At 44.0% G+C, this 27,685-nt stretch overlaps 1 protein-coding gene across 7 annotated transcripts in view; it reads right to left on the reverse strand.

Annotated features, from left to right (window-relative positions):
- Positions 1 to 460: 460 nt before the first annotated feature.
- Tpmt (thiopurine S-methyltransferase) overlaps positions 461 to 27,685 on the reverse strand; it is a 62,281-nt gene continuing 35,056 nt past the window's right edge. Inside the window, exons 1-10 of one of the 7 annotated variants that reach the window (XM_050143590.1) lie at positions 21,262 to 21,302; positions 19,649 to 19,712; positions 18,569 to 18,749; positions 17,317 to 17,409; positions 12,639 to 12,771; positions 11,644 to 11,696; positions 9,636 to 9,710; positions 5,139 to 5,224; positions 2,255 to 2,299; positions 461 to 920 (exon numbers count right to left, since the gene is read on the reverse strand). In XM_050143590.1, the coding sequence (XP_049999547.1) occupies positions 808 to 920; positions 2,255 to 2,299; positions 5,139 to 5,224; positions 9,636 to 9,710; positions 11,644 to 11,696; positions 12,639 to 12,771; positions 17,317 to 17,409; positions 18,569 to 18,705 (735 nt within the window). In that variant the 5' untranslated portion in view covers positions 18,706 to 18,749; positions 19,649 to 19,712; positions 21,262 to 21,302 and the 3' untranslated portion in view covers positions 461 to 807. Of the gene's footprint in view, positions 921 to 2,254; positions 2,300 to 5,138; positions 5,225 to 9,635; positions 9,711 to 11,643; positions 11,697 to 12,638; positions 12,772 to 17,316; positions 17,410 to 18,568; positions 18,766 to 19,311; positions 19,436 to 19,648; positions 19,713 to 21,034; positions 21,181 to 21,261; positions 21,413 to 27,685 lie in introns of those variants that run through there. The other 6 variants (XM_050143594.1, XM_050143588.1, XM_050143591.1 and 3 more) reach the window with 6 other exon arrangements.

Below are 27,685 nucleotides of genomic sequence, written 5' to 3' on the forward strand. Positions count from 1 at the left end.
TATTAACACGAGTTAGAAATATAAACCACTTATGAGTTAGGAGGCATGGATATACAGAGTGATGTGTAAGTTAGCAAAATGTGATTGTTGATAAAAACTGACAAATTCTGAACCTAAACTCGCAAATAAATAGCCTTGTGCCACCCGTCTAAGTAAGACTAAATTACAAGAAAAAAAATTGCCAAACTCAGAAACTTTTTTTAAAGGTTTTATTCTTACAATTTGGAGAAAATACTTTCCCCATATAGGTTGGCTTAAAATTGTTCTTTGTTGTTTCTTGATTCTGTTATATATAAAATTATTCAAGGGGGGAATATGTGAAGCTGGGATCCCAGGACCTAAGTAGATTAGAATTTATAGTAAAGTACAATTTTTAATAAAACAATTTAGACTACCCCAAATCCTACTAAGATCTTACGTTTCCTTGGTGACTCCAGTTTTCATACATAATATATATATATTATTTATTGTTTAAAGTTACAGGCATTAGATTTTTGATTATAGAAGTAATACATGCTGACTATAAACAAGACACACGGTATTTAATGTGCGACTTCACTTAAAAAATCATGAGCAAAGATCTGTACGCTGCATAAGAAAATTCCAAGTGCTTATACTTTCAAGCATTAACATAATCTTTCATTTTTAAAAACTCATACAAGGATTGATTATTTTTGTTTTGCTTTTTTTTTTTCTAAGACAGAGTTTCTCTGCATAGGCCAGGCTGCCCTGGAGCTTATACACCAGGCTGGCCTGGAATTTACAGAGATCCACCTGCCCCTGCCTCCCGCATGCTGGGATTGTGTTTTACTTTTCTGTAAGGAGATACAATTTTTCAAAAATGTAATCAAGTCCCCAAGCTTTGTGTCGTTCTTCCAAAGCATCAGCCTCCTCAAGGAACTGAATGCTGCACTTCTTACCTGAAGTCAGAAAGATAACAAGTTAAATAAAACATTGTGAAGAACATCAGGGATGCCTCTACAAAAGCTCTGGAGGATTTTGTGGCTAAAAATCTTTATCTTTTTGTGCATTTGTGCGTGCTTGTGTATGTGCGTGCATGCGCATGCATGCGTACGGTGGGGGGGGGTCGCTGATATTTGGCATCTTCTGTATTACTCTCTATCTTTTGAGGCAGGATTTCTTAGTGATCCCAGAGCTCTGGAATCTGCCTGCGCCCCCTCCACCGCAGCTGCTAGGGTCATAGGCATGAATGACCAGGTCTGGTTTTGATGTGGGTGCTGGGGATCCAAACGCAGGTCCTTCCTGCTTGCCTGGCAGACACTGCACAGACTCCGTTATCTTCCCAGCCTCTGAAAATGAAGCTGGCCTTGAATTGGTTATTGCCTTGAACTTCTGATGCTCCAGCACCAGCCTCCCAAAAGCTAGGACCACAGGTGGCGTCTTTATTATAAAGCACACAGATAAAAGGGCCCACTAGTCCCTTTTCTAGGATAAAACAGTCTTTCGTATCATAGTCTCTGCTTTTACATTTTATTTGCTTTAATTGCATATACTGATAGTTCACTAGTGACCGAACAGTTGACTGTTTACTTGCTTGGTTTACTTTTATTTAATTCTATTTTTCAGACAGGCTTTTCTCTTTGATCTAGACTCAGGCTGGCCTGGAACTTTCTCCTCTTGATTTAGCTACTTGCGGTCTGGGATTACAGTTGTGTCCACCACCCTTGATTTACTGACTTTATTTACAAAGAACGTAATTGGGGCTGGAGATGGCTCAGCAGTCACAGCGCTTTACCTGTCTTGCAGAAGACCCCGGTTTGCTCACAATTGCCTATCCCTCCAATACCTGGGGCTCTGATGCTTCTGGCCTCTCTACACATGTGCACATATCCATAAAGACACGTATACACATACACATAGTTAAAATAATAAAAAAAACCTTTAAAAATATAAAGAGCACCACTCCTTTAACCCAGCACTCAGGGAGCAGAGGCAGGTGGGTCTCTTGGGTTCAAGGCCAGCCTGGGTTATACTGTGAGTTCTAGGACAGTTAGGGCTACACAGAGACAAAGTGGGGGAGGGGAGAAAGGGAGTGCATAACTTCTAACCGCTGGTAGGGTGTCTGCAAGCCTGCCTGACAACCCGAGGCAATCCCCAAAATCCATGAGGTGGAAGGAAAGAATTGACTTTCTGCAAGTTTGTCTTGTGACCTCTACATGCCACACGCCACACACCACACACACACACACACACACACACAGGGCATGGGTATTAAAGAGGAATGTTAACTTACCAAATAACCTTTTAAGTTCAGCGTCTGGAACATAAAATGGCGGGCCTAAGAGAAAAAGAGTCTGGTGAAGAATAGTTTATCTCTCCAACTCTAATTCTGAAAACAAACACATTCGTGGGGTTCACCTCTCAGTTTAATTTCAGTCATGTTATGGAGACTTGTTCTATAAACTACTCAGAAATCCAGAGAGGTGAGCATGTAGCAGGACTTTCTAGTGTGTGTTGTACGTGTGTGCGTGCGTGTGTGTGTGGGTGCGTGTGTGTGTGTTTTAAAGATATAGGGTCTTATGCAGTTCAGGCAGGCCTCGAACTCACTGTGGAGCCAAGGATGACGTTGAGCTTCTGACCCCCAAGCTCTATCTCCCAAGGCATGCACTGCTACATCTGGTTTACACGGTGCTGGGGATCAGTCCAGAGGCTTCCTGCTGGCTAGGCAAGCACTCTACCAACTCAGCTACATTCCTGTTCCCCCGACCTGGCTTTTGTATTTCTCATATCAGAGATTAGAGTGGAGTCCACTGACAGGTTCCTCTAGGTATCCTTCGCCTTCCAGGCTGTTGATTTCGGCCCTTTGACACTGCATCCCTCCCACTCAGCTGTGGGACAGGGACTTGCAGCATCTTCCCCGTCCTTTAAAGCTGTGCTGCTTCCCATGGTATCTTCCCTGGGCCTCCTGCTCATGAGCAGAACTTAAACGAGATGAGCAGAGCTCACTTCGGCCTCCATTGACTTCTCCTTCCTTCTGACTGCCTCAGACATAATTACAGACACCAAGTCTTTTTTAGACCCAAGGTTTTCAAATAGACTACCACACATATATATTAATAAAATGGGGCACTTAAAAAAAAAGCCATTTAAAAATCAAACAATGCCAGACACACTAGCTCATACCTGTAATCCCAATGTTTAGGAAGTTAGGGTGGCAGGATCAAGAGTTCAAGGCCAGCCTAGGCTACATGAAACTGCCCCCTCTCAAAAACCAACAAACAACCCCAGTGAACCAGCTATGGTTCCAGCACTCAGGAGGTGGAGGGAGAAGGATACTGAGTTTGAGACCAGTGTGGGCTTCATCATGAGACACTGCCTCAAACACAATCAACCAGCCAACCACCCAACAAACATCCTTCTCCCTCAACAAGAAAACCACCAGGAGTCTTACAAATTAAAAGTCTAAATACTTGATTTTAACTCCTTCATGAAAATACAAGCCTGTTCAAGGCAAACACTAAGATGCAATGTCCAAGGCTGGGAGGTGGCTCAGTGGGACAGCACTTGCCTAGTACCTGTAAGGCCCTGGGGTCCATCCCCAGTGCTGAGAAAGCTTACTCCCAATGCAACAAAATGAGTTGCTGTGGAATGTTCCTTTACACTGGGTGAATAAATGTTGCTGTGATTGGTTTAATAAAGAAGCTGACTGGCCAATAGCTGAACAGAATAAGGTTAGGCAGGAGAGCCAGACTAGGAGACTGTAGATGGGAGTTTCTGTCCCTCCCAGTCCTGCAGCCATTCAGTCCCAAAGAAACACACAGAGGCTTATATTAACTATATACTATTTGGCCTATCAGCTCAGGCTTATTATTAACTAGCTCTTACAACTTAAATTAACCCATAATTCTTGTCTATATTTAGCCATGTGGCTTGGCACCTTTTCTCAGCAATGCATTCTCATTTTTCTTTCTCTGCCTCTGGCTGGTGACTGACTCTCTGCCTTTCCTCTTCCCAGAATTCTCTTAGTCTGGTCGTCTTGCCTACACTTTCTACCTGGCTACTGGCCAATCAGCATTTTACTAAACTAATATGAATAACGAATCTTTACAGTGTACAAGAGCATTATCTCACAGCAGGAGAATGCTGGGAGGAAGAAGAGCAGAGTCTGGAGTCACCAGAAGACACCGAGGGATCAGGAGATGGATGTGCCGTGCTAATAAAGGTACCACTATGTGGCAGAGCATAAATAAGGAATATGGGATAAAATTAAGTGCTAGTTAGTTATAAGCCTGAGCTACTGGCCGAATATTTGTAGTTAATATCAAGCCTCTGAGTGATTATTTGAGAATGACTTGGGGAAAGGAAAACTGTCTACAATGAGTCAGAGGAACCATCATTTCCAGAGACTGAAAATGATCAGGCCAGGGAGGAAGCTCAGTGAGAACGGGCTTGCCTAGCACTGACAATGCCCTGGGTTTGATCCTCACTGATGCCAAATGTTACACAAAACAAACAAAATCAGAGAGACGGTAGTAGCATCCGATAGATAAAACCTAAGATTGGCTAAGAGTGGTGGCGCATGTCTACAGTCTAGGCACTTGGGAGACTGAAGCACAGAGATCTTGAGTTTGGTCCTAGCCTAGGCTACATAGTAAGTTCTAGACCAGCTGGGCTTTAAAGTAAGACTTTGTTGCCAAAACAAAACAAAAGCACACCATTTGAGAGATTTCCCCACAACCCCCACAGTTCCTCATGCCTCTTCCCCTTCTGTTTGAATTCCTGTGGGGATGCACCTGAGTGTGTATCAACATTTGTTTGATGCAATGCCACCTCTGGGGGCAGCACAGTCATGCAATGCCCATAGCAGGGCAACCAAGCAATGCCCATCATAGCAGGGCATCCACATTTCTTTCTTCTATTCTGGGACTCTTGAGCTATCTCTTTACATCAGGATCATCCATTTCCCCCTTCTCCAGTTTGAACTATGACTGATGAACCAAACAAGAAAGGAATATAAGAAAACAAGGACAGTGTGGAAGAGCACAAAGGTTTACTGTTCTCATTATCCCAGAATTATCTTCACACACACAAGCCGTACACATCCTATGAGATAAGATGGGGAAGAAGAAATAATAATAGAATTAAATCAGGGAACAAAGCAGACAAGTGTGGCTTACCTGCATGTTTAGTTGGATCATAAGAAAGGATGGCCACGAGGTAGTGAAACCCTTTGTTCAGTAGGGACAGTATTACATCTGCATAGCTAGAAAGAGCACAAAAAAAGTATGTTTCATTTCTCTATACAGACAGAGTCTGGAAGGGACAAAAGGCAATGAAGGAAGCCAATATCTACCATATGCACTACTACACTACGACCTGCAGTGAAATTCTCCTAGTAACCATATAAACCTGTACGGTGGTTTCAATGAGAACGGGCCTCCAGGGGCTCACAGATTCGAGCACTGGTCCCCAGTTGGTGGAATTATATGGGAAGCATTAGGAGGTGTGGCCTTGTTAGAGGAGATAAGTCACTGGGGGTGGGCTTTGATGTTTCCAAAGTCCATACCAGGCACAGCTAGGTCCGGTTGGTGTCTCTCTCTCTCTCTCAATATCTCTCTCTCTCAATCTCTCTCTCTCTCTCTCTCTCTCTCTCTCTCTCTCTCTCTCTCTCTCTCGCTCTCGCTCTCTCTCGCTCTCTCTCTCTCTCTCCCTCCCTTCTACAGATCAGGATGTGGGCTGTCAGCTACTGTTGTAGTGATGCCGCCATGTTCCCCACCATGATGGTCATAGACTAAGCCTCTGAAACTAACTATAAGCCAGCCCCCAATTCAGTGTCGCATTTCTAAGCTGCCTTGGTCATGGTGTCTCTTCGCAGCAACAGAACAGAACTAAGATGACCTGGTTCTTGTGCCCTAGGTTGGCCTCAGACTCACTAAGTAGCCAAGGCTGACCTTGACTTTCTGATCCTCCTGCTTCCTGCAACACCGCATAAGTTGGATGGTATGATGAGGGTGGGCACACAGGCTTTGTGCCAGGCAAGGGTTACTTTATGGGTGGGTGTTTTATATGCATGGATGCCTGCGTACCGCCATATACACGCAACTATGTAGGGGTTCTTTGAAAGAGTTGTTATTTTAATTATGTATAATTATGTGTCTGTGTATTGGGGGAGGGGTATATGCGCACGTGGGTGCTGGTGTCCAGGGAGGCCAAAGGTTCTGATCCCCCTGGAGCTGGAGCTGGAGCAATCGGGAGCCTTCTGACATGGATACGGGGAAGTGAACTTAGGTCCTCTGGAAGAGCAGGATGTGTTCCTAACTCCACAGCCACCTCTCCAGCCTCCAGGGGTTCTTATTGAAAAGCAAGAAATGTATGGAACAAATTATGTCCCTTGGCTCCCCCACCAAAGCTAGGAAATAGTAAAGAGAAGAATCAAGCTGAAGCCTTCTCCCAGGCTAGGTCAGTCATGAAGACACCACAGGACACACAGAGGCTGATATGGTCCTAAGGGACCTGGTGACCTTGCCCAGATGGTTCCTGAAGGACTACCAATCTACTGTGTGCTCAGGGGCAGGGGTTCCCAGACCAGGCTGGGGTTCAAAAACACCAAGACACACGCTAGAAGGAAAGAGGCTTGAATTCCACCCACAGCTTGACTCGGTAGGTCTGCTGTTGGGCTGGGATGCTGACAATGAACAACTATCATACATGACTAGGACACCACTAGAGACATGCATAGGAGGAGGGGCAGAGCGGAATCCCTTTCATCTGGTTTGATGGAGTGGTGAGACCAGGCTACAGGTGAGTTTGAGGTGATGGACCATCAAAGCTCTATAAAGACAGGATTAACCACCGGTGCTGTGGACGGTCTGTGAGTGGGTGCCCCGAAGAGCGGGTGACACAGCTTCCCAGCCATGTGTTAGTGCAGAAGTGGGCTGTGACGCTGATGAAGCAGGTCTGGGCCTGGTACGGGGTGATGAGGGAGACTGATGGCTCCACTTGCACACCGAGGAAGTAGAGAGAGGGACTGATTGTTAGCCATGGTGGCTACAGTGAAAGCTATATACAGCATCTGTGCTGAGTGATGCCCGGAGCTGAGGAGGCTGAGTGTTGTCAGTGAGTCAGATATGTAGGAAGAGAAATGGCAGAAGTATACTAAGGGTGGGGATAAACACCCCACAATCTTAGGAGCTGGGAGGCCTGGAAGGCTCAAATTCCAGGCCAGCCTGGGTTACATATGAGTTTGGAGATAGCCTTGGTTTCATCTTGAGACCTTATCTTCAATTTTAAAAAAAAAAAATAAATGAAAAAAACAATAAAGTAATCTTTTGAGCAGAATCCTTTACTTTTTAACTTTCTGACACCCTCCCACCCCCATGTAGTCTCAGGCTGGCCTGGAACTCACCATGTAGCTTAGGCTGGCATCAGATTGCCAGCAACCTTCTTACCTGAGCCTCTCACGTGCTGGGCTTACAGATGTGAGTCACCACAGCTGGTGTGACTCTTATTCTTAAGAAGTGGGAAGAAGAAACCTGTCCCTAGAAAGGTGATCCATCAGAGCGGCTCAGCCCTGTCTCTTGGAACTGACAGCCATCAATCCTCTTGGAATGAATCAATCTCAAAAAGAATCTAGAAAAGTGGAGCTGGAGAGATGGCTCAGAAAGCACAAACTGCTCTTGTAGAGGACCAAAGTTTGATTCCTAGCATCCAGATTGTTTGGCTCACGACCACCTGCATGTTCAGCTCCACGGTATCCAGTGGCCTCTTCTGACCTCCATGGTCATCCACCATACGTGCATACACATACACACAAACAAAAGAATTAAAAATCTGAAAGCAATGTCCAACATGCTTGAGTGTGTTTACCCTATGACATAGAGACACACACATACAGAGAGGGGGTAGGGGAAGAAGAGGCAGAGCAGGGGAACAGGGAGGACTGTGACTCTCTGGGCTAGCTAGAATTTGGTTCTCTGAGGAAGCTTCCCCTTGGGTGTCACTTGCCTTGTTAGCCATGAACAGAGGGTCAGAGTCCACCAGGGTGGCCTTCACAGCTAAGGACAGAGGAGCTGATGCAAGAAATGGTACATTTGTCTTGCCTGATGTAAGCTCGATAGTCTTCATTTAGTCACGGTAATTACAGATATCTTACCTGCACTAAGTGTATATCAAGTCTAATACTAAGAGAACAGCTGAGTCCACTGACCCTGCTTTCCCTTTGATCTGAACTCAACATCCTGCTCCCTCCCTGGCAACCTGTGAATTTTTATAGAGCAAACCAAAACCCATGAAGGAACCAACCGCAAAGAAACAGAGGACCATCCTGGAGAGGGCTCAGGAAATAGCTACAAACTTCAGCATTTTGCAGAGCTGAATGTGCTCCACAAATACAGAGCGTTATGAAGACGAAGAGGTTTCAGGTGATGCTTTGCGCTGAGGAAGAACACAAACGCCACGTGGGAAATGCAGGCCATGCTCTGGAAATGTGATGTGGATGTTTGGAAGATCTGGGTGACAGAAGAACCATCCTGGCAAAAGGCACGCCCACTTCCCCAGCACCTGACATAGGGGACATCTAAGAATCCAATGGGAATCTAACAAGTAGCTTTTGCAAAGCTGAATGCCAGGAACAGAATTCAAATGATCGTTCAGGAGCAAGTACGGCAGAGAAAAGCCCCGATGGGGATGCAGGGTGGGGTGGGGTGTGGGAAGGAAAATGAGAGGAGGGGAGAGGAGAGAGAGAGAAATCATCAGTGAAAGAGAAAACTTGTATATTTCTGGTGTGGAATATTCTAGTTTTCACAGATTAGGTTTGGCAATGGCCTTACATATGAAGCAATTGGTTTTTTTAAATAAAAAAAAAAATATGTGTCACTGACATGGAGCTTGAACTTTGTGGCCACATGTGAAGAGCCTGCCTCTGTGTAATGAGTAATTAAGTATCTACCCGGCCAAATCTGAAGAGACGCATATGTAGCATTTACACAGGAAAAGGAGAATTGCATTTCCCTCACACGCTTTCTTGATTTGACTTTCTAGCCAGGTTAGGTATAAACAGGATCACTCAAAGGATCAACAAGTGCTTTTGTAAGTTCAGCCAGAGTTAATAACACATTTCTCATGGATTTCCTTGCTCTTTTATTTAGGAGATATAGTCTCATGGCCTCATTATGGCCCAGGATCGCCTTGGACTCCCAAGCGCCACGATTACAGCTGTGTACCACCACACCTGGCTCACATATTTTTGTTTTGAATCCCCACAGCAACTCTTCAAGGTCATGTGATGTGGCACTCTGAACAAAGTTGGCAGGTTAGACTCAACTGTCAGGTCCTGGCTGTCTAACTTGGAACACATCTCTTTGACCTTAAATTTCTCACAGGCATATTGGAATCAAGGCAGCACACATGTCATAGGGCTGTCAGGCTAGTTAAATGTGTTGTCGCACACTGAATATTCCAAACAATGCCTGGCAGAGGACAGAGTCCAACAGCTGTCAGCAATGGCGATGGTGCTAGCAGAATCGTCTCATGTCACAGAGGAGCAAACTGAAGCTCAGAGAGCCACAGTGCTTTGGTCGAGGCCACAGAGCTTGCAAGGTGAGCGAACCCCGGAGTCTTCACCTCAAACTCAGCTAACACAACGAAAACCAAAACAACCGAAGAAACCGACTTACCGATCGTGGTCACCTGGATTGATAGCCACTAACGATCCTCTGTCCCAAATCCTGTCAAACTTGCCAATATTCACTCTGCTCAGAAGAGAGGGTAAAGGTTGTTCCATTTTGTCTGGAAAAGGTCGAATCTCAAACAGGCTATCTGGGGTTCTCCAGGGGACATGCCGGAAATCTCACCTATCATCAGGGTATCAGGGCCTCATGGTGGCTTTTCTTTATAGACTTTAGAGGGGTGTACTGGCCCAGTGTGGGGCTGTCCACTTTCTACTCTCTCAGCAGCCTCCTTGTTTTGCTGTGACTTTAGAAAAGGAGGGAGGACAGAGGGCAGCTGTAGATGAACTCTGTCCACAGGAAGTTGTAGCAAGCTTTTTCATCGGCCGCCAGCTCACAAATAATGACATGGAAACTTATTATTTATTATGAAAGCTTGGTCTTTAGCTTAGGCTTATCTCAACTAGCTCTTATAACTTAAATTAACCCGTTTATATTAATCTATGTTCTGCCATCATTAATGGGATTAATATAACCCATTTATATTAATCTATGTTCTGCCATCATCAATGGGATTAATATAACCCATTTATATTAATCTGTTCTGGTATTGACTCTCTTCCATCTTGCAACTTCTGTTTCCTCTCCTGATCTCACTGGCAACTCTGCCTTTCTTCTTCACGAGTTTTCTCTGCCTGGAAGTCCCATCTATACCTCCTGCCTAGCCATTGGCCTTTGAGCTTTTTATTACACCAATCACAGCGACACATCTTCACACAGTGTACAAATATCCCACAAGAGGCAGTGAGTGACAGCTCTGTTCCTGTCCCTGGCTCAGGCATCAGGCTCTGGCAGGTACCACATTGCCTCCTGCACCTTGTAATTCGTTTGGTTACAGGCTCGGGTGCCAGGTAAAAGACTTGGCCTTCCTCTCTCCATGTCTACCTACTCTGGATCGTAATAACAATTTTGAAGGTTTGGGAGCTATACCCATGAAGTGGAAAGACGGAGCTTTAGTAAGGACAGCTGTAGGACAATGCTTGTTGCTTCAGAGTGGACAGGAGTGGCAAACAGATCCCCCACCCCAGCCCAGCATTGCCAAACAAGGCCACCTCCATTGTTACTGTTATTACTCGTTATTCTTATGTGTTGTGCGTGTGTGGAAGCACATGCATACGAAGGTGTGCATACATACAGAGGTCAGAGGACAACATTCACGAGTTTCTTCTTTCCTTCTACCAAGGATTTTAGGAACTGAACTTAGGTCATTAAGCTTGCAAGACAAGCACCTTTATCCTCTTAGCCATCTTGCTGGACCAAGGACCACCTTTTTTCTTTTCTTTTCTTTCTATTTTTTTTTTCCTTCGAGGCAGCATCTCACATATAGCCCTGACCTGGAACTTGCTATGCAGAACAGGTTGGCCTCCAGCTCACAGAGCTCTGCCTGTTTCAAGTGCTGTATTAAAGCGTGTGCCACCATCCCTTATTAAATGAACAAATGGCTGTTTTGGTGGATAAAGCACTTAGCACATAAGCATGAGTATGTGAGTTTAGACAGCCAGAACCCATGTAAGAGCAAGACATTTGTAATGTCAGTGCTCCCCTGGTGAGACGGGAGGTGGAGACAGGAGGATCCCTGCAAGTGTGAAGGCCAGCTAGCACAGGGCCGTAGTAAGGACTGGCATCTAAGGTTGTCCCCTGACTGCCACTCATGTGCCGTAGCATGCACACACTCGAACATTAACTCACACTCTCACACTTGGGCATATTCATTCACACACACATACAAAATGGTGGCGAAAGAGCACATAGTCACTCAGAGAAACACACACTAACAGTCACACATACCTGCACTTGTACACATTTACACATAGACTCACACATCCCACTCACGCTTTCACACATACACACACCCACATTCATTCTCTCTTACACCCCCACACACTCACACACTGGTGCAAAGGGATCACTCATTCACACACTCACATAAGGGTGCAGATAGAGCACTCAGTCCTACCTGGGAAGATCAAACAGGCTGCAGCAATACACTGAGATGTTCCCTGAAGAACTCTGTAACCAAACAATGGAAAACATTTTTCTTTCTTTTTTTTTAAGATTTATTTATTTAATGTACATTGGGGTTTTGCCTGCATGCATGTCTGTATGAGGGTGTCAGATACCCTGGAACTGGAGTTACAGACAGTTGTGAACTGTCATGTGGGTGCTGGGAATTGAACCCGGGTCCTTTGGAAGAGCAGCCAGTGCTCTTAACTACTTGAGCCACCATTTTCTATACTTAGCTAGGAAATCTTTAAATAGTCAAGGAAAGCAAACAGGGTTCAGACAAAGCCAAGGAAACAGGGGGAACACTCATTTAATATAATAGCTTCATTGGAGTTTAACTGTAACTTATGTTTTCTTTTAAAACCTGGCGTGGGCCAGCCAGATGACTCAGAGGGTAAGGTTGCAGCCAAGCCTGACAACCTGGGGTTAGTCCCTGGGTCTTCCATGGTGGAAGGAGAGAACTGACGCTACCCTCTCCATGGGCACCATGGTATATCCATATATATGTATGTTTGTGTGTGTGTATGCGTACGTACATACATACATATATACATATAGTTTACCATCTCTATATCTATTCCTAATATTGATTTAGCTATTATTCATCATCTACATATCAAACTATCATCTATATGTTTAGTTCTATCATTTATCATTCATATTTATCTATCTAGCATCTTTTGTTTTGAGACAAAAAATCTCACTAAATAGCCTAGGCCAGCCTTGAATTCATGGTCCTCCCGCCTCCACCTGCGAGTGCTGAGCTGCCATCTGCACGCTGAAGCTGTAGCTCACCGCAGTCTATCACATGGGGCTAATCTGTGGTACGAGAGCCATTTGACACTGTTTAACATCTTAATTACTCATGGGTAAAAGAAAAAAATAGTCTTTTTCTTGTGTGTGTGTGTGTGTGAGGCATGAAAATACTTAGTTACAACTGATACAAACCATAAATACTTTGGCACCAGCAATTTCGGTAAGTGGTTTCTCGGTATACGAAAGATTCTGTTCTGTAAAAAATTCCCGAATCGCAATTTCACTGATTTCAACACCAACTACAGTGTGGCCCCGGTCTGCAAACCTGCAGAAAAAGAGTTACACTTCAGATTAACTTCATATACAGCACAGAAAAAAGCCATAATAGACAGACAGTACCTTAGGCTGAGAATACAGTCACTAACCAGAGTCCCTGCCATGCACTAAGCCCTGTGCTGAAAGTGCGTCTCCATAAGAACGGAAATAACAAAAGAAAACAAATCTGTATGTTGCCTTAATTTTTTATTTATTTATTTGTCTTTCGAGGCAGGGTTTCCATGTGTAGCTTTGGCGCCTATCCTGGAACTCATCCTGTAGACCAAGCTGGCCTTGAACTCACAAGAGATTCACCTGTCTCTGCCTCCCAAGTACTGGGATTAAAGGCATGCGCCACCACCGCCCAGCATCTTTTCCTTAACTTTGAGGGATTCATATCTTCGCAGGCATTCATCTAAATGCATTTGACTAGAGGAAATGCTTTCCAGTCCCTCTAAATTATCACTGGTTATTGATTCATTTTCTGTGATGGTGGTGTGATGTGGTGGATGTTCTGTACAAAACAGAGCCACTGGCCACACTGGCTACTATGCATCTGGCAATTTGGTCAGTCCCATAGAAATAAGTTTAAATTTTCATTTGGCTTATATTTAAGTAGCCAAGTCCGGCATTGTGTTATGCCACTAGTTCCAGTACTGTGGAGCTGAAGAGCTTGAGATTGAGGCCACGCTGGACAGCAAGACTCTGTTTCAAAACCGAAAAAATATAATTAAGTGAATTTTTAAAAATTGCCATACGTGACTAGTATTGCCCTAGTAGAGTGCAAGCATGAGACACTTTGTGCATTTTTGGTAACAATCCTATAATTCCCATTTATTAACATGATTGGAAAAAATGACTCTTATTACTATATGTAAATAGCAACATTTTCCTAACAAGCTCTATAGTTATCTTGAGGATCGTAAACTCACTCTGAGGATCGTAAACAGGAGCAGAAATCTTAAACAGAAAAAAAGTAGCAGGTGCCCAAATACTGAGATACCAAATTACATAAAAACTAGATGGTTCTGCTGAAAAGCAGAAGAAAACTAGCGAAATGTTATATGTTCAGAGTCATACATACATATAAATCACAAGGCTAGGGGAAAGTAAGGGCTAGGAACCAATATGAAAACCATGTGAGTTGGGCACGGGACATAGGCTTCTTATGAAGTGGAGGCAGGAAGATCCGGCGTTCAAGGTCAACCACAGCTATGTGTGTTTGAGATAAGCGTGAGCTACAGGAGACCCTGTCTCAGAGATCCACAAAGGGGGCTGGAGAAATAGCCCAGTGGTTAAGAGCACCTGCTGCCCTTGCAGAAGAGCGGGGTTTAGTTCCCAGCACCTGCACCACAATGATTCGCATAGGCCTGTAGCTCCAGCTCCAGGGGATCTCATACCCTGACATTTCCTGACCTTCAAGGGCAACAGCCCTCATGTGCACGCACCAGTCAACATATACTTAAAACAAATCTTGAAAAAAAACCCCACAGCAAAGAAAACTAGGAATGAGGCAAGGGCTCAATAGGTAAAGTTCTTGCTACATAAGTATGAGGACCTGAGTTCAAATCCCCAGCACCCACAGAGAAAGAAAGGCATGACAGCCCGTACCTGCAATGCCAGTGCTGAGAGGCAGGGACAAGAGGATACCTGGGGCCTGTCAGCAGACTCCAGGTTCAGTGAGACCTGGTCTTTAAAAATAAGATGGAGATCGATAAAGGAGGATGCGTCATGTGGAGTTTGGACTGCACACGTGTGTATCTGCACATACAAGTACACATACACAAGTACATAGCAGACCCACACAGACCAGTCAGTGTAGCAGCTGGATAAACAGTACAATGGGGCACTCCCTGTGATGGAGTCCTAAGGGCGGTTTCAGAAGGCGGGTGTTGGAAAATGTGCTGTTTGAATCGCTGTGAAGGGATGGGATGAGGGAAACTGAGTGGGAAGTTTCTGACACCAAGTGTGGAGGAGAAAGGCTGGGCCTGGGGTAAACTGAGGCAGCAGGGCACTGCCTGAACAGCACACATGTGACTTTAGTCTGCTCATATGCAGTTTCACTCATGGGGGCGGAGTTTGGCTTTTATCTCATGTCTTCTGCAGAGGAAGCCAACAGGTGACCAAAGGTGACATCACATGATGTTCCAACCATTCTCACATCTGTTAACTGAGAACGGACGGTACATTTCAAAACAGGAACAAGACGGACGGTGTCTACTAGTCTACTATCACAAGAGTGCACGCTCCCAACGTGGGCAGAGTTGATAGTTTATAGAGTTTATAGTTCTAAAGTGCAGCGCACTGATAGCCTGTCTCTCATACTGCCCAGGAATGTACTCTCGCACACAGAGACTGGTTCTTCATTCTTCACACATAGTTGTGAAGTTAGAAAACGTAAGCAAAGGAGTTATCTAAATTGGCTGCATGTATTTTTATTTCCCAGCCAGCACATGTGCCATCGCCTGAAATACAAATAAGGCAAAAGTGAAGCCCTAAAATAATGCTCCTATTTCATTTTAATGCTTTTTGGCCCCTGTTCCTAGTTAATCTACTCATATCCAATGCCTGTACACACATAGGTCAGTTACCCGAGTGAAAAGATAACTTATATGCAATGACAGTAGCTCTGTTCTGTATTTGTATTTCAACTTTTATTATTATTTTTGCAGTTTGGGGGAAAGAAGCCTGAGCCGGTGGATGCCAGGCAAGGACTATCCCACTGAATTACATCCCCAAACCTTAAATTTTTTGTTACAAATGGAGACTCCCAAAATATTCAATAAACACCCAGCTAGCTAGCTATACAGTTTCATTACTGTTGCCTAAACTCTCGGCTCCATTACCATATCTGTTTACAGAGTTGTTTTCTCATATGTACCTTGCAAAGTCACTCTCTTCTGGTTTGGCAAGAGCCCATTAGAGCTTGGCTCTAATAAGAAAAGTAATCCTTAATTTCATGGCCACATTTGAATATCAGGTTATAACAGCCATTTAAAGTTTTTACTTGTTAATTTTTTATTTCTGTTTATGTGTATGTCTTTGTATGTATGTGCTCTCTCTCTCTCTCTCTCTCTCTCTCTCTCTCTCTCTCTCTCTCTCTCTCTCTCTCTGTGTGTCTCTTTCTCTGTGTGTGTGTGTGAGAGAGAGAGGGAGGGGGAGGGAGGGAGAGGGAGAGAGACCACAGAAGCCAGAAGAGGGTGTTCCTGGGTACTGGGAATTGAACCTGCGTTCTATCAAGAGCAGCAAGTGCTCTTAACCACAGAGCCACCTACCTAGCCCTGTAACAGCCATTTAATATATAATTTTAGCTATAAGTTGAGACAGTGTGGGCTGCAAAAATTTTACTCTCTATTGGAGAATAAAATCCAAATGCATATGTTTTATGGGTAGATCACTGGTATTGACATGGGGGTGGGGACTGAGCATTTTAAAGGTAAGTCTATTTTGTATTTACTAACCTTTTCCACTGATCTTTTCTTCTTTCCTGCTTAGTGATCGATAGGAGTTCTCAACATTTAAGATTTAAGCTGTGTTTGTGGCTGTGCATTATCATGACAGCAGTGTTGTGTGTAAAAGTAATTTCTAGGGTTGTGACTCAGGGTAGCCCTGTGGTAATGGCGACTTGTTGATTGGCGTGAGGTCTTTCTGCAGAAGACTGCTCACAAGAACTACTCTCCTCACCACTGGGTTTATAATGGTGACTCACACTAACAAAATCTCCTATTTGCTCATGGGCGGAAGAGCTGAGCTGAACTCTGGACTACAAACACTTTCCTGCTAAAAGCTTGTGCTAGTTTGTGTTTTTCTGTTGCCTTCCATTCCAAACATCCATAGTTATTGAAATCTCTAAGCTACTTATAAACATTAGACCACATACACAGATCCAGGAGATATGAAAAAGGAAGCTAGAGTTCCCCTACTGGTTCCAAATTAATTCACCCCGTAATTGCCAAGATCACAAGTGCATACCACCACCTTTGTTTTAAGCAATGTCAGGGATTGAACCTTGTGCATGCTAGGCAAGTGCTCTACCAACTGTGCTAAATCCTCAGGTCCCCACAAACTATTTTCTGGGGGCCTTTGAAACAAAATACAGGAAGACAAGGTCATACCTGACTCAGTTTGCACTCCTGTTATTTGGAAACAGTATCTCTAATATTATAACTATGACAGAGTCTCCTAAAATAAAGACGCTCGTATTTGAGGATGGTATTTTGTTGTTAATCTTTGTATGATTGCTTGACTGGCTCTTTGTACAGGGCCTCACCTAGCCTAGTGGCCCTTGAACATACATGTAGCCAAGGCTGATCTTGAATTTCTGATCCTTTTGCTGTCACCTCACGTCCTACCATTATGTGTATGTCTTGCCACAGGTGACTCTGAGAATATTTTAAAAATTTTTTTAAACAATCTTTTCTCATTTTACATACCAATCCCAGTTCCCACTCCCTATCCTTCTCCTGCTCCCCCACCCCCCATTTTTTTAAACATACACATATGTTGTTAAATATTCACCCCAAGTATTACTTCACAAAAACTAGTTAATGGTTACCATTTCATCTCAACCGCTTTTCCACAGAGAGGGAAAAACACTCTCAGTCCACTCTGGCCTTTAAGGAATGTATCCAAATGCTTCTTTAATAGCCTAGGGAGAAAAACAAAGTTACAACAGTGCTTGCTTTAACTAGCCCAATGCACAGGAGAAGGGAATAGAATTAATGACACTAAGAACTTCCCAAGCTCCCAACAATGTAACAAGAAGATAATGTAAATTATTACAACCTCCAGCTTACACTTAAAGAAACAGGGCAGCTAAGGAACTTGCTTCATTACACAGCTACTTAGTGTTAAATATGACTAACGACCTGAGTTTTCATGACTGTTAAATAACTTCTGCTTCTGTGAGTGATACATTTGGAAAAGTCTGTCCTAATCACCATATTTACACTCTGATTTCTGTTGTGACCTAAGTGGTGTTAAGTGTTCTATAGACCTATCTACATTTTCAATCCTTTCAATACAGAATAGCTTCTCAATGAGCTTAACTTTTTAGATTTTAATTAAATTAATTTATGATATATGTGTGTGTATGTATGGGTACACGTCTGTCATGGCACATGTCTGGGGGTCAGAAGACAACTTCCAAGAGTCAGTTCATGCTGTGGGGCTTAGGGATGAAAGGCAGACTGTTGGGGTTGGTGGCACATGCCTTCCTGGGCGGGGCCAGGTTGCCGGCCTTCACCCTCACTTTTGAACATACAGAGACATAAGCTTAAATCTTGCTTCAGCATTTTGCTGCATGTATAAGCACCAAAGTATGGTGGTTTTAAAAAAGAAAACGCATTTCATAAATCTAAGATGTCATTGTCTGCAAGTCAAATCATTATACAATGAAAGAAAACACACACTGCTAATTAAAGTATGGCAGGCTATGGATACTTTCCGGTATGTGAGAGGCTGCATAATATGAGATGATTACAATAAAAATAAATCCAAAATTATATTTGAATATTACATTTAAAGTCAGCTTCTTTTTGCTTCTCCCCCTTCCTTTTCTTTCAGAGGTAAAGTCTCACGGAGCCAAGCACTGGCCTCAAACTCACTTATGTAGCTTCAACTTCTGATTCTTCTTGATCCCATTTCCCAATTGTTATTACAGGCATACACCATCATGCCCAGTTTTGTTCAGTGCTGTGGATCACACCAAGTGTCCTGCATGGCTCTCTGCCAACTGAGGCACACACTACCTCCCCACCCCACCTTACTCCAGTCAATTTCTCTGTCAGAGACCAAACACGTCTTACCAATGCCCTTGTTCCTGATGAAATCCGATGTTACGGGTCACCCACCTATCCTGCCATTCTTCCAGGGTTAGTACACGGTTCTTCTGCACTTCAGCATTGGGGAGCTCTTTCACACGGAGTGAGGTGGCATCAGCCATAGTTTGAAGACAATTTTTGTCTCAGAGGATGGTATCTCCAGTGCCTAAATGGAAAAATATCTGCAATGACATCAGGACCTGTGATTCTATTGATGAACTATACAAAACCTTTTGGCTATAGCTTTTTAAAAATAGACGGCTCAGTGGTTAAGAGCACTGACTGCTCTTCCAGAGGTCCTGAGTTCAAGTCCCAGCAATCATATGGTGGCTCACAAGGATCTGTAATGAGATTTGGTGCCCTCTTCTGGCCTGCAGGCACACATGCAGACTGAACACTGTATACATAATAAATAAATAAATCTAAAAAATGTCAACATCAAAGCCAGGGTGGTATCACATGTCCCCAGTCCTTGTCCTTGAGAGACAAGAGGGTTGTTGCCATTTCCAGGCCAGCCAAGGCTGCACAGCAGGACCCTCTCTCAACAAAACAAACAAGACAGGCATGGTGGCATATGCCTCTCAGCCCAGCACTAGGGAGGCAGAGGCAAGAGGCTCTCTGTGAGTTCCAGGCCAGTCAGGGCTACAGTGAGACCTTGTATCACAATAAACAAACACCAAAACCAACCAAACAACAAAACCCAACTTTCAACATCCAATAAGTCATACCAAAAATTACATTTCAGAGAGTCTAGGACTAAGAACACTAAGTTCTATATCAGGAAAGTCGGCTTCAGAGAATAACCTGCACCCCACCCTACAAGCCTGCAGATGTAACAAGGAGTGGAAACCTGGCTGTGAGAAGTTGACGAAAGGAGTTTGTGATTTTAGCCCTTTTGAAACCATAAATTCAGCCAATCATTGCCCCAGTTCCACTCCCACACCCATTTCTGGGACTAGTACTGTTAAGACAGGAGGGCTCGGGATGCTGTACTGCCGAGATCATCCATTGGCTGGCCCCATGGCCAGATCAGAGTTCAGCCTGTTGAACCCGTGGAGTGCTTACCCAGCAGTCCTCTGCTTCCTTCATGAATGGTTGACGCATTTAAAAATCCCGACATTTGGTAGGGCTTCAGGGGGGTGAAGAAGATAGATACGTGGGTTCAATATATTACTGCTACATTATTGAAAGATTGTATTGTCAAATAACGTTCTCATAGCTTTTGGAAGGGTCTTGCAAATTGAACCTATGGGTTCATGTGTTCCAGGCAAGCAGTATGCCTCTGAGCTATAGCCCTGCTCCCACTTGCATGAGAACATGCACAAGAAAGGAATTGAGGGGGTAGAAGCTTCATGTACCTGCAACTGCAGATTGAGTATGTCAGGAGATGCTCGCCCTTTCAATATTAAGGGCAATATAGTACCACAATTCTAGGAACTAGAGAGATGATTCCGTGATTAAGAGCACATATTCTTCTTGCAAAGGACAAATGTACGATTCCCAGAAATTACATGGTGTCTCGTGGTGGTTTAAATATATGTTAACCAGGCATACAAATAAGACATTTGTTCACATAAAGTAAAATAAAGAAATATAATTTTCCTCCCAGAATCCCCAACTGCCCTTTAAATCCCTGGCAATCATATGACTTGAATGTAAAGATGTTATCTGTGAAACAGCAACCATCACAAAAGTAGCAATGTAAGGAATTTCCCATTTTGTTGCATGATTTAGAGTCGGTACTTAGGATTAAAGGACACCATCCTTAACTCTGGGAAGAAAGACGCACCTCAGAGCAAGTGTTTATTAACTAAAGGCTTTTTTCCAGGTTCTGATGTCAGGGGGCAAAGCCTAGAATTCTGAAAGATCAGTAGCAAGTGTGGGATTATTGTGGATATAGAAAAGCAAGAGAAATTGCTCTTCTCCCTTCTGGATTTCCTATCATCAGAAACTGTGGCTCCAAAAGTTGCTCTCAGAAAGAAGTGCTCTTCTGAACTTGGAATCACCTTTACCCTGCCCAGCTCTATCCCTCTCACTGAGGCCGTCATAAATGCAATCACTTAGCTGTAGTAACTGGGCCTCAATGTGGTTTTCACTGTTCATTTCTGGAGAAATAAAATTCTGAACACAATAAAAGTGCAAAGTACGACAATAAGAAAAGACAAACCCACAATAGTTTCCTCTCATAAATGTTCACACCCAGTATGCTCATTGGTCCAAGCCCTAAAAAACACTTGTTTCTGCTTTAGGATTATTATTATTATTATTTTAAGCAGAGGGTCTTTCTGGAATTTACCATGTAGTTGGGGCTGATCTCTAACTCACTGAGTTCCTCCTGCCTCAGCACTCTCAAGCTGGGTCACAGGCCTGCACCACAACGCCTGACGTCTGCTTTCGCTTTATTCCTAAATTTCGTTAAACTAAAAAGTAACTTCACTAAAGTGCACAGACCTCGAGTATGACTTTGGAATGACACTTGGACACGTGTAAAACACATGAAACACGCCACTAAGCACGGAGTCTTAGGACTCAAAAAGCCTCTGCCTTCTGATCTCTCCCCAGGTTTTGCGGTGGTTCCCGGGACGCGGGTGGCTAGTCACCCGTGCTTTTCACACACTCCCTTCTGAAGAACCCTGTCTTAGCAAAAGCACTGCCTTTCTCACCGGCTGGGAACTTACCTTGGCTAAGTCCTGCTGCCTTCCTCTGACCCTAGGGGTCACCTGAGTTGCAACAACCTGACCAGTGCAGTGACGCGTAGGCCCCGCCTCAGGAACAAAGCCCCCGCCCCATACTGACAGGCTCCGCCCCTGAGAAGACGCCCGGGCTCCTGTCCTATAGACCCTACCAGGGCGTGAAAACCTCGCCCAGAACCGGCGGACGCCTTAGCTCTCCAGGCCACCCCCAAGACTCTTAGGCCCCTCCTACGTCGTATTGACCCCGCCTCTGGCACAAGGACCCCGCCCCTAAACCAAAGCCTCGCCCCCGCGCTCGCAAAAGGGCTCCGCCCAGAGCGCGTAGGAGTTTGCTCAGCGACGGACATGGCCGAGGCGGGGCGAGCGCCCGGACCCTCCCACTCCCTGGGCCTGCGAGCTCCTCCCACTCCGGGTCACGCCGTGATAGGGGCAGAAGCTGTGGCGGCCGAGGAGCTGTAGCTGCTGGCGCGGATCCCGTCGTCCTGAGCGCTGCCCATCTTGTGAATGGAATGCAGAATACATGTTTTACATGTAAAGAAATTTATGTATTTTTATGTATGTGAAAATACTTAGGTGAATGGCTAAATCGGACACCCTTTTTGAAAGTACAGATGAGGCATGAGTGGTAGAATGCTTGCCTACAGCACAACATAAAATAAGTTAATTTTAAAAAGTGCGACTGGAATCTGGAAAGTTCATTGTTGTTGTTGTTTTGGCATAGGTTCTCTGTGTAGCTCTGGCTGTCCTAGAATTTTCTCTGTGGACCAAGCTGGCCTTGAACTAGGAAACTCACCTGTTTCTCCTGAGTGCTGGAATTAAAGGCATGCACCACCACCGCCAGGCTCAGAAAGTCTTTATTTAACAAGAATTGAAGGTAGATTGTATTTCTACTATTAGCACTGTACCAGCGTAGTGGAGTCCATAGCACTGATTTTATTTTATGTGTTGGGGACTTAGTTCAGGGCCTCATGCACACCAGGCTTGTCTTTTATCATTGAACTAAACTCCTAGCACCCTCCACTCCCCATTGGGGGCCAGTGAGACACAGAGATGGATCAGCGGGTGAAGGGCTTTTGCTGCCAAACCTAATAACCTGAGTTTGATCCCTGGAACACACGTGGGAGGAGAGAATTGGTTCACTCTGTTAACTTTTGTGGGCTAACTGAAAGAATTCCAGTTAGGAGAACTGAGACTCAGGATGACTCTTTTGCCTCTCGATACAGGTTTGACCTCAATAAACACTGTATAATAATCATTGACCAGAATGTTGACCTTTTGATTTTAATATCTTAACTGATTTGACATCATAAAGCAGGATAAAAATGGTCTAAGTTTCCCCCATGTAACTCCATCTACTCCTTCTGCTATTCTTACCTCCAAGTCTCTTTTGTATCTTCATTCCTGTTCTTAGAAACCCAACTCACTAAACACTCTCTCTGATGTAGTCTGGCTAATACAGCCCCGATACCAAAGCAGAGGTCACCATTCCTGAGAAACCACTCTTCTGCCCTCTTAGAAGCAGAGCTGCTGTGAGTGACTGAGGAGCTGCAACAGCAGCCTCTGCTGCATCGCCATGCCTGGTACTTCTGCCTGCTCTCTCTGGGCATGCGCCTGAGATAAAACATTCTCTCCTCTTCAGACCACTTTGTTCCACACAGAACTGTTTTTGTTTCTGCACAATCTAACAATATGATTACTAAACATCTCTAAATTGAGTTTCTCTTTTACAATAAAAAGCACAAAAATACAATTGCAACAAACAATGTTTAAAATCTTTGTTTTTAAAAATATATCTTATATATGATTAAATAGATACAATCTGTCTATTTACATATGATTATGTTTTTGTATTACATCTTGTACTGTTTACTAAATTGACAGTAAATTCATTTCTAAAGCTATCATGTATCATGGTATTAAGAAATAAAAATGGAACAAATTCCACAGGAGTGGCACTGAAACAGGTACCTAGGACAGAGTGGGCCTGAGGAAACAAGCTCCAGGGGAGCAGACGGCAGGAGCCAGTCCAGTCCTGGGAGCCAATCCAGTCCCAGGACACTGGCGGACCAGGATTGAGCCAGCAACCTGATCCAGAGTCAGCAATCTCCACCTGAACAGAACATTAGTTAACAGAATCTCAGAAAGCCCCAACCACATCTATTAGAGGAAAAGGGGAGTAGAAAAGGTACGAATACATGAAACACCACAAAAAGCAACGCAACACCAGTAAAACCTAAAGACACTACAACAGCAAGACCTGAACAACCAAATATAGATGAAGCAGAAGAAATGACCTAAAAGATAATTTCAAGAGAATGTTTGAAACTCTGAAAGAGAAAATGAGAAATTCCCTTAAAGAAATGGAGGAAAAGACAAACAAATAACTGGAAGACATCAGCAAATCCCTCAAAGAAAACCAAGAAAAAGAAATCCAACATAAAAGTAACTATTCAAGACTTGAAAACTAAAATATAGACAATAAAGAAAACACAAGCCAAGGGAATGATAGAAACAGGAATCATGAGAAAACAATTGCAAGCATGAACAGCAGAATACAAGAGATGGAAGAGAGAATCTCAAGCCTAAAGATAATATAGGGAAATAGTCTCATCGGTTAAAGAAAACATTAAATCTAACAAAAGCTTAACCAAAAATATCCAGGAAATGTGGGACACCATGAAAAGGCCAAGTCTAAGAATAATAGGTATAGAAGAAGGAGAAGAATTTCAACCAAAGCACAGAAAATATATTTAACAAAATCATAGAAGAAAATTTTCCCAACCTAAAGAAAGATATGCCTGATGTGGGAGTGTCATATATCAATCTGTTGATTTCATTGGTTAAGTAATAAACCAACTGCTTGGCCTCATAGCTTAGAACATAGATGGGAGGAGGAAACAGAATAGAATTCTGGGCGGAAGAGGAAGTGAGGTCAGACTCTGCTCTGCTCCCGGAGAGACCCGACAGCTCTGCTGGAGCAGAGACACCATGCTCCACTTTCCCAGGATGGACGGAGGCTAGAATCTTCCCGGTAAGCGCACCTTGGGGTGCTTACACGCATTATTAGAAATGGGCTAGTCCAGGTGCGAGAATTAGCCTGTAAGGGCCAGAGTTCATGGGCCAAGCAGTTCTTAAATGAATACAGTTTGTGTGTTGTTATTTCGGGCATGAGCTAGCCAAGCGGCCGGGGTGTTGGGGACGCAGCCCCGCTGCTCCTATTTCAACATATGCCTATGAAGATACAAGAAGCTTACAAAACACCAAATAGACTGGATCCAAAAAAAAGTCCTCATGTCACATAATAATCAAAACACTAAACATACAGAGTAAAGAAAGAATATTAAGAGCTGCAAAGGAAAAAATAACATATAAAGGTAGGCCTATCAGAATTATACCCAATTTCTCATTGGAAACATTGAAAGCCAGAAGGTCATGGTCAAGCATTATGCAGACATTAAGAGACCCTGGATGCCAGTCCAGACTACTATACCCAGCAAAACTTTCAGTCACCATAGAAGGACAAACAAGATATTCCAACTCAAAACTAGATTTCACCAATACCTACCCAGAAACCCAGGTCTACACAAAATACTAGAAGGAAAACTCCAATCCAAGGAAGTTGGCCACACCAACAAAAATACAGACAATTGATGGTCTCATAGCAGCAAATCCCAAAGAAGGGAAAAATGTACAAATTAACATCACCAACAATGAAAACTAAATTAACAAGAGATAGAAATCACTGGAAATTAATATCCCTTAATGTAAATGGACTCAACTCACCTATAAAAAGACACAGGCTAACATATTGGATATGAAAACAGAATCCATCCTTCTTCTGCATACAAGAAACACATCTCAACCTCAGAGACAGACATCATCTCAGAGTAAAGGGTTGGGGAAAAATATACCAATCAAATGGACCTAAGAAGCATTTGGGTGTAGCTATCCTAATATCTAACAAAATAGATTTCAAGCTAAAACCAATTAAAAGAGACAAAGAAGGTCATTTCATATTAGTCACAGGAAAAATCCATCAAGAGGAAATCTCAACAACCCTCAAGTGTTGACTTCATTCCTTTGGTAATCAAAAGAGAGATTTGCACCAACCATTTTCTCCATCAGTTTGTAGAAAATCCTTTGAGAAACCCTCAAACCTCTTTAGACAACTGATCAGGCTACAAGGACCCAGGCAGCACTGAGTGAGTATTGCTGAGTCCGGCCAGCACAGCTCACAATTAGGATCAAAATCTCCCCCCTTCAATCTGAATAAGTTCTCCTTCCACACTGGGGCAACTTTAATTGCTAATGCAAAGAGATTCTTCCCTGCAGTGGTCTGGTCAGCTCTGTGCAGGGGCCAATGTTAATCCCACCTGTTGAGAATAAGATCACTATCACAGTTTAAAATCAAATTTGAAGCAAGCTTCAACTAAATAATGACCATGTTGGTGGACTGTCTGGCCAAGTCCAAATCTGATTTCCAGGGAAATGATCCAAAGTGACGTTTTGCAGGGGCTTAAGAAGGCTTTAGAACCCAAAATTCACCACATCCCACAGGTACCTCAGGGCAAGCACACACCTGATGTGTTTCCTTCCGGCACACCTCCTGCTTACGTCAAATTAGTGGCAAGAGTACATCCTGGCATATTTCCTGCCTATGTGTGGCCAAGCATGTCCAGTGTAGATGGGCTAAACAAACGTGTCTAGGGGAGTGAACATGAGCCTTATGATCTCTATAAACAGCAGCCTCCAGCATTTCAGGAGCTGTCTGTCCTTGCTTAAGGCGCTTGCACAGCAGAAGCATTTTTGATTCGTGAATCTCTTAGGCACAATAATTAAGCTTTCAAATGTAACTTTGGCTGGCATATTACCCCCCTTGATTTGTATCCTGAGGCAAATCCTTGACTATGTGATAGATACCTCTTTACATTGGGATCTAATAAACATCAGCATGATGGTACTCAAACAGAAATTATCATTTAGTTAAGGCATCAGTTAAATAAGAACCAACAGTAATTAGCAGAAGCAGAAAGATCAAAGGCAGGTAGGTAGAGGGGAGGGAGTCCACATCCTGAGTGAAGGAGCAAGTGCTTCCATGTCATCACCACAGAGGTGGGCAAATCGCTGGAGCCAAATGAAGTCAGAATCAAGAGACCTTGTTGGCCACCTTTCCTAGATGACATGTTAGCATATTCCAGTATAGTGTGGCTGGCCTGGTGACATGAGCATGTCTGGCAGGGTTTCTATGAGATCTCTGGACTCTGAAGCTCATGCGCTATTGCAGCAATTGCTGCAGGTGTTATTATTGCATGAATCTTATGCACTAGTGCTGCATCTACATGTGTTATTATTGCATGAAGCTTATGCACTATTGCTTTGTGCTGCAGGTGTTATTGCATTAAGCTCATACATTATCGTTGTGTGCTGTGGGTGTTATTGCAATTTCATGAAGATCCTGCACTGCTGCTGTGTGCTGCAGGCATTATTGTAGTAAGCTCATGGACTGTTGCTGTGTGCTGCGGGTGTTATTGCATGAAGCTCATGCACTGTTGCTATGTGCCGTGTGTGTCACTGCATGAAACACACTCACTGTTTCTGTGTGCTGCAGATGTTTTTGCATGAAACTCATGCACTGTTACTGCGTGCTGTAGGTGTTAGCGCATGAAGTTCATGCACTATTGCTGTGTGCTGCAGGTGTTATTTCATGAAACTCATGCACTGTTGCTATGTGCTGTAGGTGTTATTGCATGGTGTTTCTGTGTTGGTCAGAAGTCTCTCTGGGTTCTCAATGTGAGCACTGTACAATTCTCGGCACTTCTGTGGAGATCTATGGCCAGTTTAGAGGACAAGGTAAGCGTGTCTGTGAGGGAGTCTATGAAGAGCCCCATGGAGGCACTGGGGACTCTGTGTGGAGGTCTGTGAAAATTGCAGAGAACTCCAGAGGTGTGTGAAAGAGGGGGGCTGAGGGGAAACTTTGGGATTCTCTGTGTGGGTGTCACTAAATGTCCATGGGGGAGGGTCTATGAGCGACTTCAGAGGTCTCTGAGTGTGGAATGTGAAGGTCTGGACGGCATGTCTAAGGAGAACCTGGATAGGCTCTATCAGAGTCTGCAAAGATGAATGTGGAGGGGCTGGGACAATGGGTCATCAGAAGCACTCGCTGAGAACCTGGGTTTGGTTCCTGGTACTTACATCAGGTGGCCCACAGCTGCCGGTAACTCCAGATGCAGGGATCTGAAGCCTCTGCAGACACTGCAGGTGTGCAGGCCCATACAGACAAGCAGGCACACACATACACTTAAGTTAGGAAAACGGTACTGATGGGAGTCGCTGTGATTGCTCTTGGGTTTTGATGCATCCTTGTGTCCTTGTGGATGGGTCCTGGAACTCAAAGCCTGGCTGGAAGCTG

The sequence above is a fragment of the Alexandromys fortis genome, unplaced genomic scaffold (assembly GCF_014885135.2).
Source record: "Alexandromys fortis isolate MF-2015 unplaced genomic scaffold, M_Fortis_MF-2015_v1.1 scaffold_1, whole genome shotgun sequence".
Taxonomy (NCBI): Eukaryota; Metazoa; Chordata; class Mammalia; order Rodentia; family Cricetidae; genus Alexandromys; species Alexandromys fortis.